Source organism: Melanotaenia boesemani, chromosome 23 (genome assembly GCF_017639745.1).
Source record: "Melanotaenia boesemani isolate fMelBoe1 chromosome 23, fMelBoe1.pri, whole genome shotgun sequence".
Classification (NCBI taxonomy): Eukaryota; Metazoa; Chordata; class Actinopteri; order Atheriniformes; family Melanotaeniidae; genus Melanotaenia; species Melanotaenia boesemani.
Window position 1 is genome coordinate 1630334 of NC_055704.1, and position 14001 is coordinate 1644334.

The 14001-nt window shown below is 41.0% G+C and overlaps 1 protein-coding gene across 2 annotated transcripts in view; it reads left to right on the forward strand.

Moving 5' to 3' along the window:
• The first annotated feature begins 3414 nt into the window (after nt 1-3414).
• Nucleotides 3415-14001, forward strand: part of lmo3 (LIM domain only 3) — a 61210-nt gene continuing 50623 nt past the window's right edge. The window contains exon 1 of one of the 2 annotated variants that reach the window (XM_041977585.1): nt 3415-3871. Coding sequence is in view for 1 of the 2 variants with exons in the window: in XM_041977584.1 (XP_041833518.1) it covers nt 9004-9028 (25 nt within the window). In the remaining variant the exon portion in view is untranslated. Of the gene's footprint in view, nt 3872-8692; nt 9029-14001 lie in introns of those variants that run through there. The other variant, XM_041977584.1, reaches the window with a different exon arrangement.

The window sequence follows — 14001 nt, forward strand, 5'->3', positions numbered from 1 at the left end:
ACTGTCCACCCCTCTGTTCTCTCTCCACTCTCAGCTTGTTTCTTTTTTTTTAACTTCCAGATTTTTGAGGCATCCTGCCGTCTTAGCATCCACTCCCTGTATGGAGCAAGTGGACTGAACCATTTACGGGAAATCTAGAGAGGGGGGGGGTGTTCAGAAATGTTTCCAAAACAAAGAAACTTAGTGTTACTAATGCATTATAACTAAAATGTTTGCATAATTGTAAGTTTATCATTGAGTATTAGATAATTTTGTTAGTATTACAACTGCATTGAGGGCCCTTCTGGGCCCCTGTCAGTCATAGGCCCCTAGAATCCTTCCTCTTTTCCCCCCCTTTTTGGCGCCCCAGCATGATGCTGCCAAGATGGCGATGGTGGGAACGCCCAACGAGCTTCACTTTTGCTCTTCAGAAGCCTACGGGTGACGTCATGGAGGCTCCGTCCATCTTTTATATACAGTCTGTGGTATTGGTGTTGGACCGAAGTGTTAACTTCCCTGAAAGCCTTTCTTTTGAGGACGGTCGAGTTTTTTTCATCTGGGGCCTTTGTTCACAGCAGAACCGCAGATCACAGCAGATCTGATCTTTTCATAACAGTCTGAATGACACAGATCTGATTTATTTAAATGCAATCCAGGCCAATTGGATATGTAGTCCTAAATCCAATACGTATCTGATCTCTTGCCATGTCACCTCAGGATACTGGTATGGGCTGGTATCATCAAAGATGAGCTTGTGGGACCTTTTCGGGTTGAGGATGGCGTCAAGCTCAACACCCAGTCCTACTGCCAGTTTCTGGAAGACACCTTCTTCAAGCAGTGGTACAGGAAGAAGTCAGCATCGTTCAAGAAAAACATGATTTTCATGCAGGACAATGCTCCATCACACGCATCCAAGTACTCCACTGTGTGGCTGGCCAGAAAAGGTCTAAAACAGGGATCACCAACTCCGGACCTCTTGAGCCAGTGTCCTGCAGGTTTTCAATATCTCCATACTGCAGCACACCTGACTCAAATAATGGGTCGTTAAGAGGCTGGTGTAGACCTTGACTATTGACTATTTAATTTGAACCAGGTGTGTTGCAGCAGGGATGCAGTGAAAACCTGCAGGACACTGGCTCAAGAGGTCCGGAGTTGGTGATCCCTGGTCTAAAAGAAGAAAAAATAATGACATGGCCTCTTTGTTCACCTGATCTTAACCCCATAGAGAACCTGTGGTCCCTCATCAAATGTGAGATCTACAGGGAGGGAAAACAGTACACCTCTCTGAACAGGGTCTGGGAGGCTGTGGTTGCTGCTGCACGCAATGTTGATCGTGAACAGATCAAGACACTGACAGAATCTATGGATGGCAGGCTTTTGAGTGTCCTCGCAAAGAAAGGTGGTTATATTGGTCACTGATTTGTTTTTGTTTTGTGTTTGAAAGCCAGAAATGTATATTTGTAAATTTTGAGTTGTTATATTGGTTTCCCTGGTGAAAATAAATAAGTGAAATGGGTATATATTTGGTTTTTGTTAAGTTGCCTAATAATTATGCACAGTAATAGTCACCTGCACACACAGATATCCTCCTAAGTTACTAAAACTAAAAAAGCCCCACTCCAACTTCCAAAAATATTCAGCTTTGATATTTATGAGTCTTTTGTGTTCATTGCGAACATAGTTGTTGTTCTATAATAAAATTAATCCTCAAAAATACAACTTGCCTAATAATTCTTCACACCCTGTATATAAACTCTTATCTGTAAAGGCGCTCACATCACCCTCCACCACTCCTGGCTGCGACTCCGTACACATGTTTGTCTGTACACACGTTGATGCCACTGCTCCACAAAATGCCATGGCCGAAAATCTGGTTCTCCTCTTGGGTAATCTCCTCCTTAAAACGATGCCATTGAAAATGTGCTGGCTACGGTTAGACAAGAACTTTAAAACTGCAACATACGCTCCGCTGTTACTGCAAACACGAAGACGTCACGCACGCTCACTGTCACGTCGTTGCGTCTTCTACGCATAATGCCTGGTACACATAACGATTTTTGTCCCGATTTTTGTCCCAATTTTGCCTCTTCCCGACCTTGGACGGCAAACACATTAATCAATTGATTGATTAATTAATCACAAAAATATCCGAATTGAGCATTATGCTCTGCACTGTGAACCTAGTCTTAGAGGACAGTGGATACATGAAAAGACCAGGTGATGACACCTTTAACACTTATAAAATCATGCAGGGCTAAAAGACACCAATACAAATGTGTAAACTAGGACAAACTGATTAAGAATAAAGCTTAAGGAAAATCAAGGGTCCTGACTGGACATCTCTTGATCTCTAGCTACAAATATCCTGGTGTGAGGAAACCCGTTCTCAGAAAAACATGTTCTGGTCTCCATATTTACCTCAAGTCATCAATAATCCACCTTTTAACCATAGATTCAGTGTCTAGACAACATGTTCATAAAATACAGTTTAACTGTTAGAATGATGACGATGAAGGTAAAGGATTTAATGTTTATAGTGTCTTGTGACTGTTCTCCAGTTACTGGTCATCTATTTGTTTAAAACCAGCTATCCAGGCAGATGCTGCAGAGTAACAGAGAGGTCGGTGGTCTGACATTATTTTAGCTAAAACCGTGTCCACACCCACTTCCTGCTGTGTTCAGGGACATCAGTTCATCCTACGTCCACACCACCTTCCACCTATTTACACATCATCACTTTCTTTAAGGAAGCTGGACTAGAAATCATCATGTAGGCTGGAAAAAATAAATATTTTGTGAAGCTTCTAATTTATCAAGTTTTTCCACAACCTCATGAACTTACAGCAAACTCAGATTTATCAGCTTCATTTAACTTCTACGAACTCACATCATTCCAGTTCATAAACTCATTCTCGTTAACTAAAAGTTCTTATTTAGGCAGATGTTTTTAGCAAAGACAACTAGTTATTTTTTACAGTGCAACTCCCCCCAATTGTTTCTGTTCCAGTGCTGTTACCATCAGAGGACTCCCTAAAGATAAAAGATACCAGGGAAGGAAAAATATTCTCACTTCTCGGGTTTTATCACTTTAACACTTTATGAAATGTGCAACTTTCTTCTCTTCTCTGCTTTGGTGCCACTTCTTCTTTTTCTTTCTGTCCCGATGGAGAGAAGAAAGCAGAGTGAGGGAAGGAGGAGTAGAAGAGAGTGAGCTGTGTCAGTCTGCTGCTGCTCCACAAAGGTTAGCCGATCTGACTGTCAATAATATGCTGTGGGTAGGAGGGGGAGGAGGGAGGAGACATGGAGGTGAGGTGGTGGTGGTGGAGGGGTTCGCTTTGAGAGAAAGAGATACTTTGATATTTTGGGATGTTAGAAGGGTGAATGTGGAGAACAGGAGGTTGGGGATCTAATTACCGGGCCATAATTGGGGACTGGGGAATAGGCTGCCGTCCTCTCAACTCGCTGCAGATCAATTATGTTAAGAGAACATCTGTAAGTAGTGCTTAATGAGGTCCATTAGAGCAACATGCGCTGCCTTCCCTCGCGCTGCTTGTCAGCTTCTTGGATGAGCTGGAGTACGCTGCTGACTGGGGACCTGCTACAGGGGCTTAAATAGAAGAGGAGGCTCGAGCCTGCCGTTTTTCCTTGTCAGAAAACCGAAGAGACATTCACACTTACAGGGAGGGAGAAGGTGAGGAAGCACGAGGGCGAGAGGCAGCGCGTGGAGGACGGATCCGGACCCGGGAAGTCTGTAGGCTGATTCTCCATCCTCTGACCAAAAGATAAGGAGTTTAGTTTTCAGCAAGTTTCCAGGAGGAAAGCTCGAGTCCAGGCGAAGAGAAACAGCGGCAGGAAGCCGAGTTCTGGGGATCCTGGCTGGAGCTGCGTAAAGGTACGTAAAGGACACATTCCTCCGATCAGATGTTTCTAGAGCTTCCTCCTAACTGTCTTCATCATGTGCTGCGGTGGAGGACGTGTCCTCGCGCTCACTGGTTCTCCAGTCCAGGGCCGCTGCTAACCATCTTGGTGCCCTAAGCACAACTGCTCAGTGGCGGCCCCCCAATACACCACCTCCCGACCCCCACATATTTACCTATTCAGTTGTCTTTATTTTCTAAGTTCTCACAATTAATCCTCAGGCATCAGTTTAATTTACTATTCTCTAGACACACACGTATTCTTCCAAAGAGCAACTAAAAAACTTTACTGATTCATATTTTCTGCAAAAAAATCTTAAACAACTTCAATCCATTCTCAAAACTACCAAACATTAAAAGAATTTTAAGGATTTTAACCCTTTAAATGTCAGTTTGATAACACGATGTCACTGGTATCCTCACTTTGTAACCAAGACCGGAGTCTTAGTTTGGCCAGCATTTTAGATTTCCTATATGTGAGCAAATAAAAAGAATTTCAAAATATGTACATAATTACAATTATAATTTCTATGTTATAAATTTATCTAAATAATAAAAAGTAAGAAATATTTTAATAATTTTTTCTTCTAAACACCACCAGATGGCAGCATAAGTGTCCATGTTTGCTTACAACAGGCTCCAGTTACACATAATTTAGTCTTATGGCGCAGGCGACCAGAAATGTGACGTCCATGTGGACTCCAGGTCGTAGGAAGTTAAGTCACATTAAACCCACATCTTTTAACTATTTCAACTTTCAACTATTACAAATTCTAAGTATGCATTCTGTGATGTTAAGGTTCCATTTTCTAGACAAATAGTAAAATTAATGTGCACTTTTTAAATGTTTAAAGTAGGGGTGGGACTTTAATGTGTTAATTACGATTAATTAATTTATTACAAAAAAATTAAAAAAACGAACACATTTAATCCTCAGAACAGAATTTAAACGCAGAACGTTTGTTATTGCACGGTTTCCAGTACATTGATTAAATTAATGCACATGTCAGAACTCGGCTAAACCAGTGATGCTAGTTTAGCTACGTTTATATTTAACAAGTTTTCAGACGCATCTACTGACTCTGTTTCAAAGAAGCAACTAGCGACAGATCTAGAGACTTTTTCTGGTCATATTGGAGACTTTTGGAAACTGAGGTGAAAGCACGTTTACTTCATCTCAATGAGCAGCTCCCGCCCCTCCCCCATCCACAGGCCCCTCCCCCGGCCATCAGCTTCCAGCTGCAGGGCAGGAGTCCACCTCTGCTCCAGGACCAGACTGGAACCTGCTGCTCGCTGATCCCGTCCTGTCTTACTGTCACATAATAATGCCTATTAATGAAGAATGTGGAGGAAAACATTTAGAAAGTGAAAGTTCTGTAACATGTTGTAGACTCTTAATCAGAGAACAGCTGGAGCTGCTGGTTAAAGGACTTAAAATGACTCTTTACTATCAGGTCTGTTCATTTTAGGCCAGGGATATTACAATTACAATATAAATGTCTGTCTATTATTTGATTCAGTCGTCCACTAAAATACATTTAAATTAAAATATGTTACTTTTTGGGGCAAATATTGTTATGCGGATAAAATGCGATTAATCAAGATTAAATACAAAGCCTCTAATTAATTAGATTAATTTTTTTAATTGAGTCCCACCCATAATTTAAAGTGATGTATGAGTGTGGTAGACTGAACTTGTATTTGAAAGTAAAACATCAGAAGACAAGACACATTTAGAGTAAACAAGTTAATCAGATGAATTATTTTTGTGTTTAAAATCTGGATCAGAGGAACAAATGGTGCAAAACGCAACTTATAGAAAACAGACTAAAACTGTGGCCAACTAGTCCGTAACGTCATGAACCTCAAATGTTCTGGTGCACCGTACGACAGACTGGCTGGAAGTTATGGTTCTGTTCATGTTTCTATTTGTGTTTGAGGAAGGAGGAACCCCCCCTCACACCACCACCACCACCATGTCCTTCTGCTGGTTCTGGTGGGTGATACTCCTCTAACAGTCTTCATCCTCATTGCTGCTTCCATCTTCCTCACACAGAGGATGAGGAGGCTAATTGGTGGAACACAGCGAGTGAATGAAGGGTGGAAGCTTACGGGGGGAGCAGTCTCGCAGACCCCTCAGTCTGCAGAAAATGGCGTGATTACCAGGATAGGCAGCCTTGAAATAATTCAATCCATGACAAAAGCTAATTACTGGCAGGTAATACCCTGTCAGCTTTAATGCAGCTCATCACTCATCACAGCATTTTATGACCCGTCTTATTATCGTTGCATTTTAGGCTGGAGCTGCATGCCAACTATTGACTCACGCCTCCTCCTCCTCCTCTTCCTTTCTCTCCCCAGCACTGCATTTAAGAAAATAACCAGGCTGTGTTTGAGGGAGCCACGAGGTGGATGTTATTGTTGTGGGTGGGAGGCCCCTCCCGGCCAAATCCAGCCCAAACTGGGCAGCTAATTGATGCGGAGCAGCAGATGAGAGGTCATATAAGAACAGGAATGAATGAGGGATGCATGAAGAAGGGAGAGAAATGTTGGCTGATACTGAAGTGATTATTGTGTAGATGTTTTTCGCTGTTTGAAAAAGGGAGTCGAGTAGGAGGACATTTCTGTCCACCAGGGTACAATCTGGTCCTCTGTACCCACTGGGACTCACCGCTGGACCTCAGGGTGACTATATGAACCCATCTGCGGACGTAAAAGTTACATTTATGCTCCCAAGTAGTAAAAATGTGCTATTTCTTCTGAATGTTCGGGTACAACATCAGGATATAGTCTGTGTTGGGAAAAACAGAAGAAAGAAAGAAATGGTTAAAAATGGTTTTCTTATACATGAAGGTTTACTAGATTCCAGTAAATGATCGCCTGCAGCTGGTGGAAATATGTAAATTTATATATGTGCTTTTTAAATTAATTTTTATTATTATTTTTACTATGATTTAACTCATTTTATATTTAACTCTGCTGATGGTACAACAGCAATGCCTTCGAGGGTAATAGCCCAGTGACAATCCGCTCTATCCCTAAATCTACTATTAGGTACTTTTCTGAGTCTTGGTTAGACCTCCGTTCAATCTGAGATTTTAGGCTCATCAATGTTCACAGTTCAACTAGAAACACAATGCATTCATACTTGTTTCTCTGAACTTTCAGCCAACATTCTGGATATTTCTGTCCATTTGGGTGCATTTTTCTCCATATGTCCATATTTTAAGTGTTACATGGACAGGTAAAAATACAAGTACGGATTCATTCTGCAAGTCAGAAAATACAAGAACATTTTACAAGTCAGAAAATTAAATTTTTGATATACATGGATGGATGGTTTTACACACAGGGATGACAGTAACCAACATTAATTATCGATCCTTCATCTTTATCATCAATCACCATTCTAACATGAAAACTGTATTTTATGTCTGTTTTTTATGTTTATGTTTTATACGGGAAACCCAGTGTGGTTGCAACATGTGGAGAGATGCAACGCCACCATTCCCTCCACTCAGGGATGAGACAGGAGTCATGTGATCATTTCCCCTTCTTTCTTAATCTCACATGGTGGTTGTTAAGGCTGGAAACTGGTTCAAACAGATTTAGTTCATCTCTGATGAAGATGTTACAGTATTTTTAACTTGTGTTTTCATCCACGCTCTTCAATAATAGGTATTCAAATCTGACGGAAGCTGCTCATTGAGAAGAAGTAAATGTTCTTTCACCTCAGTTTCCAAAAGTCTCCAATATGACCAGAAAAAGTCTCTAGATCTGTCGCTAGTCGCTTCTTTGAAACAGGGTCACTAGATGGGTCTGAAAACTCGTTAAATATAGCGCCAACGTAAATTAGCAACGCTGATGTAGCCACGCTCTGGCGTGTGTCTCAATTTAATCGGTGTATCGGAAATCGTGCACTGACAAACGTTCCACGTCAATTTTTTAACGCGTTAATTTTTTGTAATTATTTAATCGTAATAGCGCAATAAAGTACCACTTCTTATATATATATATATATATATATATATACATACTTTGTGTGTTATTATATTACATCAGTACACAACACACTCCTGAATTAAACACAGTGTGTTTAATTTGGGGTCAGTCACAGAGACTTACATTGTTCTGAATTGTTCTGGATTATTCTTTTATTCCAAAGTAAAACATATTCCATGATGCGGCCTCTAGTTTTTCTTCTTTTGTCTGTTGCCTCTCTCCTCTGCATGTGTTTTTTGGTACCATTTGTAGTAAACAAATGTGGATATTTTAAATAAAAGTTTGAGAACTCTAGCTCAAATATTCATCGCGGTGTTAAAACAAAAAGTGCTAGAGCACACATCAGGTCTCCCCAACTCATCTTATTCACACTGATTCAACTTAAGTACGTTCAGTTATTCAACCTTTTGTCCCCCAGCTTTCTTATCACTTCTTTCAGATTAGTGTTAATAACAACCAGATTAAAATGAAGTTATATCCAGTAAACATTCTATTTAAATCTTAGGTTGTTACCGCGTGGAACATGTTGGGATTGTGGTCAATGTCGCGCGTGGCGTCAGTTTGGAGAAGTTTTCTTGCTCACGGGGTCATTAAACACAGCTATCTATATAAAACACGATAAATATAAACTGGGTCATGACCAAATAAGCAGGTTAAAGACGCTGCGGCGCGCGGACTGAGGAAAACTGGTTGCACGTCTTGCGCGAGGCAGCCGGAGCAGCTGTGATTCTGCTGCCAGTCGGATCAGATGGTCTCTGCGTCGCGAGGAGGGGGGTGGGATTTCTTTGTCATCCTGTCATTCGCTGCCAGCATCTCTCCGCGCGCAGGCTTCATCTGTAATCGGCGATCAGCGCGCGCTCAGTCGCCATGTGACGCCCGACAGCAGCGGACACGTCGCTTCTGCTCCTCCGCGTGCGTTTTCTCCTCTCATTCCTCTCTGGTCGCCGTGCTGGGTCGTCCTCTCTAACAAAGCCTGCTTTCAGTCCGCGTGTAGCTCCCAGTCTGCGAGCAGCTCCCGGTCCCCGTGCAGATCCCGGTCCTGCAGACAGCGGCTCCCCGGTCTCGTGGTCCCCGCTCGCATGGTGGTGCCTCGGCGGCTCAACAAATGCAGAAAAGAGAACAAAGTTTTGGTAAGACGCTGTTTTTTAATCTCTAAGGGACGTTTGGTGTTTTTCTGCTGAGGAGGCGACGTGACCTGCCTCCGCTCCGACCTGCACCATCATCATCCTCACAGACAATCATTCACCCCATAATATTAATGATGAAGATGTTAGTGAAATGAGGTTTGTTGGCGGTCATACAGCTGGTCTGTGCCCGAGGTCGTCCGCCTTGTCTCGGCTACGAGCTGCAGAAACCGATCGGTGCTTAAATCCGCCGTAAATGATCATAAACGTGTTTTTACATGAAGCGCGCCGTCATGGCAACAGTAATTAATAACCATGGTGACATGGCAGCATCTCAAGTGGAAAAAGGTGTATTTTGTGTCCGCTCTGGGCTCAGATGCGGCGGGGCACGCGCATCAGACGGAGAAGGAGGAGGGGAGGATGGTGGGAGCAGATCAAGCCGATCAGTGTTTGGGGAAAGTGAAGCTGTTATCATCAACTTCTTCCGGCCGTCCTCCCTCCCTCTCTCTCTTTCTCCCTCGCTCTCTCTCTGCCTCCTGACTGGAAATTGGGGTGGGGGTCTAAACTCTTTCTTCTTTTGGTTTGCTAATGAATAGTTGGGACTTTGTAGTGTTAAGGAGGGTGCGCGCGCCCCGTTCTCCAAATCCAGCCAATTAACAAATCAACAGCCCTGACGCACCGGAACAAATGAGATAAAATCCTCCTCCTCCTCCTCCTCCTCCTCCAACCTGTTTGATGCTCTGCAGAAAAATCTGTCTGAATGGACCAAAATGTGTCAGATCTTTAATCTGGAGAATATTCCAGAGCTCCAACCAGAGTTTAGCGTCAGCAGAAACCCTTCTAACCCTGCAGACCGAACCACAACATAGAGACATTTTCAACGCCTTTAATTATTATTGTCTTTTTTTTTTTGGTTTGTTTTATTTATACAACTTTTTAAATAAGAACTAAAAATACAACAGAACAAAATACAGTCACAATAACAAAAAAGTACATAAAAGAATACAAGAATAAAAGAATACTCTGAGCCAGTTAGTTATTTTATATTTGATGTAAAACAGACAGGCCGGGGTTGTGTATGAGGTGGCGTCTGTGTCTTTATATGTTTTCCTACTGTCTCACCACCTCGATCAGCTGTTCACTGACGTTTAATGTGCCCACCTCAAATGTCCAGCCAATCACACAATTCTTATCGAACCCCAGGACAAGAAGAAAGTTCTGCTCGGCTGATGACGACACACGTTTCTCCAGATTCACTGATCCACAGTAGCAAGTGTGCAAAGGCTCATGGGAAATCCTTATTCAGCGGGAAATGAACCTTTAGTGATTGTTTCCCTCTGAATTTGAGTGATGTGTTTTACTTCCTGTTGTGTTTACATGTGGACTGTTGTTGCTGGGATGTTCGGTTCTGTTTGAATGTTAAGTTGGTATGAGTGAGTGGACATACAGGAAGTCACACCCACCACCAGCTCTGTCTCTAGGCCATGTGTTTCACCATTAAATGGTAGACGGCAGAAACAGTCCTGAGCCAAAGCCACCAAATCTAAAAAATAATCTGTTTTACTGGGAGTTGATATGATGCTGGAAAGAACTCAATACATGGTCTTGAATCAACTAAATTCACTCACTTGCTACCAGTTTAAGTAAATATTTAAATTATGTTAAAATATTCTCTCTTCTTTTGTTCAGTGTGGTATCATTCCATGAATGTAACGACAATGAAAGTAAAGAATTTTCCACTTTGGACATTCTCTGTTTTCTTATGGAAATTTTTCTTAGAGTTCATTTAAAACAGAAAACTTAGAGTGCAAAGTGCAGGCAGTGTGTAACATGCAATAATTTACAATATTAAAATAAAAGCATTCTTAGCAGAGGCAGAACAGACCGTGCAAAGAAAAGCGATGGGTTTAATGCAGAGATCAACAGATTGTTAATCGACAGTCAGTTTAAACAACAGTGTAAATTTCCAGGTTCAGTTCAGTTAATTTCATTTGCAAAACGGGAAGAAGGTTAGGGTTAGAAAATTAAAATTGAGAAAACAAACATCTCATCTTCTGATATGATTGACTAGTTGGGCCCTAATTGGTGTTAATTCAGAGGTGGAGTGAGAAAAGGTGAACCATAAAAGGTGTAATCAAGATTAGTCTTTTAGCATCCACCTTCCACCTGGAAGAGCCTTGTAAAGGAGGTTGTGGGGGCATACCGAGTTTAACAAGGTTGATATGTGGGCTAACAGGCTAATATAATGCTGAGCAAAAAAACAACAAATATGCTTTATCAGAACATCCTGAGATCGGGACAGGACCAGACATGATATCCCAGTGTTAATTTTCTTTTTTTTTTATTTTTTTATTATTTTATTTTTTTGATTTTACAATCAGAGCAGCAACAGACAAGCATTTAAAAACTGTGAAAGAAAATGAAAGAAAAAGAGAGCGAAGAGACAAGAGAAAAAACAGGAAAAGAAGACAAGGATAAACCAGATATAAAGTAACAGCATCAGCTGTTCTATCTTAGCAGAAAACCAGACAACCAGCTGATACACATGTAAGGAAACAAACAACAACAAGAAACACCTGCAACACCTTTAAGAAAACAAAACTGACAATCATCAGAAGCACCCATTGAAAAGACAGACAAGCTATAGAAAAAATGAACCTGTCACTAAAACAGAAACATCAGCAACAGAAAGAACAACATGAACATGACTGTAGTTGTTGGTGATTAAACCCACAACACGACACCGTGACTGACTCAGCCTGCAGGTTAGTGAAAAACAGGAATGAATAGTGATTCTGCAGATGTGACTGAGCCACCACAAAGATCAGAGCTATCCCAGGGGGCCCGGCCACCGATGAGACCAGCCTCCCCCCAAAAGCACGTATCCCAGCAAACCCGCCACCTGGATGACTATGCATCCACCTAAAGGGCATCAGAGGGACCACTTTACTCATTCCTGTAACTACTTTACTCATTTCTAGGACTACTTTACTAATTCCTAGGACTACTTTACTCATTCCTAGAACTACTTTACTCATTCCTGGAACTACTTTACTCATTCCTGTAACTACTTTACCCATTTCTAGGACTACTTTACTAATTCCTAGGACTACTTTACTCATTCCTAGGGTACTTTACTCATTCCTGGAACTACTTTACTCATTCCTGTAACTACTTTACCCATTTCTAGGACTACTTTACTCATTCCTAGAACTATTTTACTCATTTCTAGGACTACTTTACTAATTCCTAGAACTACTTTACTTATTCCTAGAACTACTTTACTTATTCCTGGAACTACTTTACTTATTCCTAGAACTACTTTACTTATTCCTGGAACTACTTTACTCATTTCTAGGACTACTTTACTAATTCCTAGAACTACTTTACTTATTCCTAGAACTACTTTACTCATTCCTGGAACTACTTTACTCATTTCTAGGACTACTTTACTAACTCCTAGGACTACTTTTCTCATTCATAGGACTACTTTACTCATTCCTGGAACTACTTTACTCATTTCTAGGACTACTTTACTCATTCCCAGGACTACTTTACTCATTCCTGTAACTACTTTACTCATTTCTAGGAATACTTTACTCATTCCTAGGACTACTTTACTCATTCCTGGAACTACTTTACTCATTTCTAGGACTACTTTACTAATTCCTAGGACTACTTTTCTCATTCCTAGGACTACTTTACTCATTCCTGGAACTACTTTACTAATTCCTAGGACTACTTTACTAATTCCTAGGACTACTTTACTCATTCCTGTAACTACTTTACTCATTTCTAGGACTACTTTACTCATTCCTAGGACTACTTTACTCATTCCTGGAACTACTTTACTCATTTCTAGGACTACTTCACTAATTCCCAGGACTACTTTACTCATTCCTAGGACTACTTTACTCATTCCTGGAACTACTTTACTGATTCCTGTAACTACTTTACCCATTTCTAGGACTACTTTACTAATTCCTAGGACCACTTTACTAATTCCTAGGACTACTTTACTCATTCCTAGAACTACTTCACTTATTCCTAGGACTACTTTATTCATTCCTAGGACTACTTCACTCATTCCTAGGATTACTTTACTCATTTCCAGGATTTTTTTACTCGTGTAGATGAACTGGGCTGCTATCCTGTGGTTTCCTTTTAGGAGGAGATAACCTTTTTCATTTTCTACTGTGTTCCAGGTGAATTTACATGAACTCATATGGATTCTGACACTTCTGTAGCAATCTCACCTGCCTCAGCCTGCTGTAGAGACCAAGATTAAACATACAGCCCTTGTAGTTGGGAAGATATACTTCATTTATTTAGCGTATGTCATTTCAGACAGGAGGCAGAAAAAAACTACACCTAATGGAGTGTGTGTGTGGTGAATGAGGGACAAAGGGGGGAGTGAGGCTTCTCCTCAGGGAATGGAAGGAGAATACTAATTTGTGCCTGCTGCGAAGCCTCAATTGTCAACCGCCTCCCGGCACCCAGAGGGCCAACAAAGGGCCCCCACAGTCAGCTCAGGACAAACAAAGCTCAGGCTACAAAGCTCCTGGCCTGTAGCCACGCCCCTTTACAACCGCAGGAGGTCAGCGTGAACGAAGCGGCCAGCAGAAATGTGAAACTGTGGCTTATTGTCTGCAGACTGGTCTCCACACAGTTTACCATCACTGTGTGTGATCAGGCTACAATCTATGTGAATCGCTGGGTTCTCTTCTCTGACAGATACAATAAATCTTATTATTATTATTATTTTTTATTATTTTTTATTTATTTATTATTATTATTATTATTATTATTATTATTATTATTAATTTATTATTATTATTATTATTATTATTATTATTATTATTATTATTATCATTATTGTTATTATTATTTATTATCATCATTTGTAAAAGTTGTGTTTTAATACTCTGGGATGTTATTCTAGAAGACATCAGCAGAGTTTACAGATACATTCAGTGTGA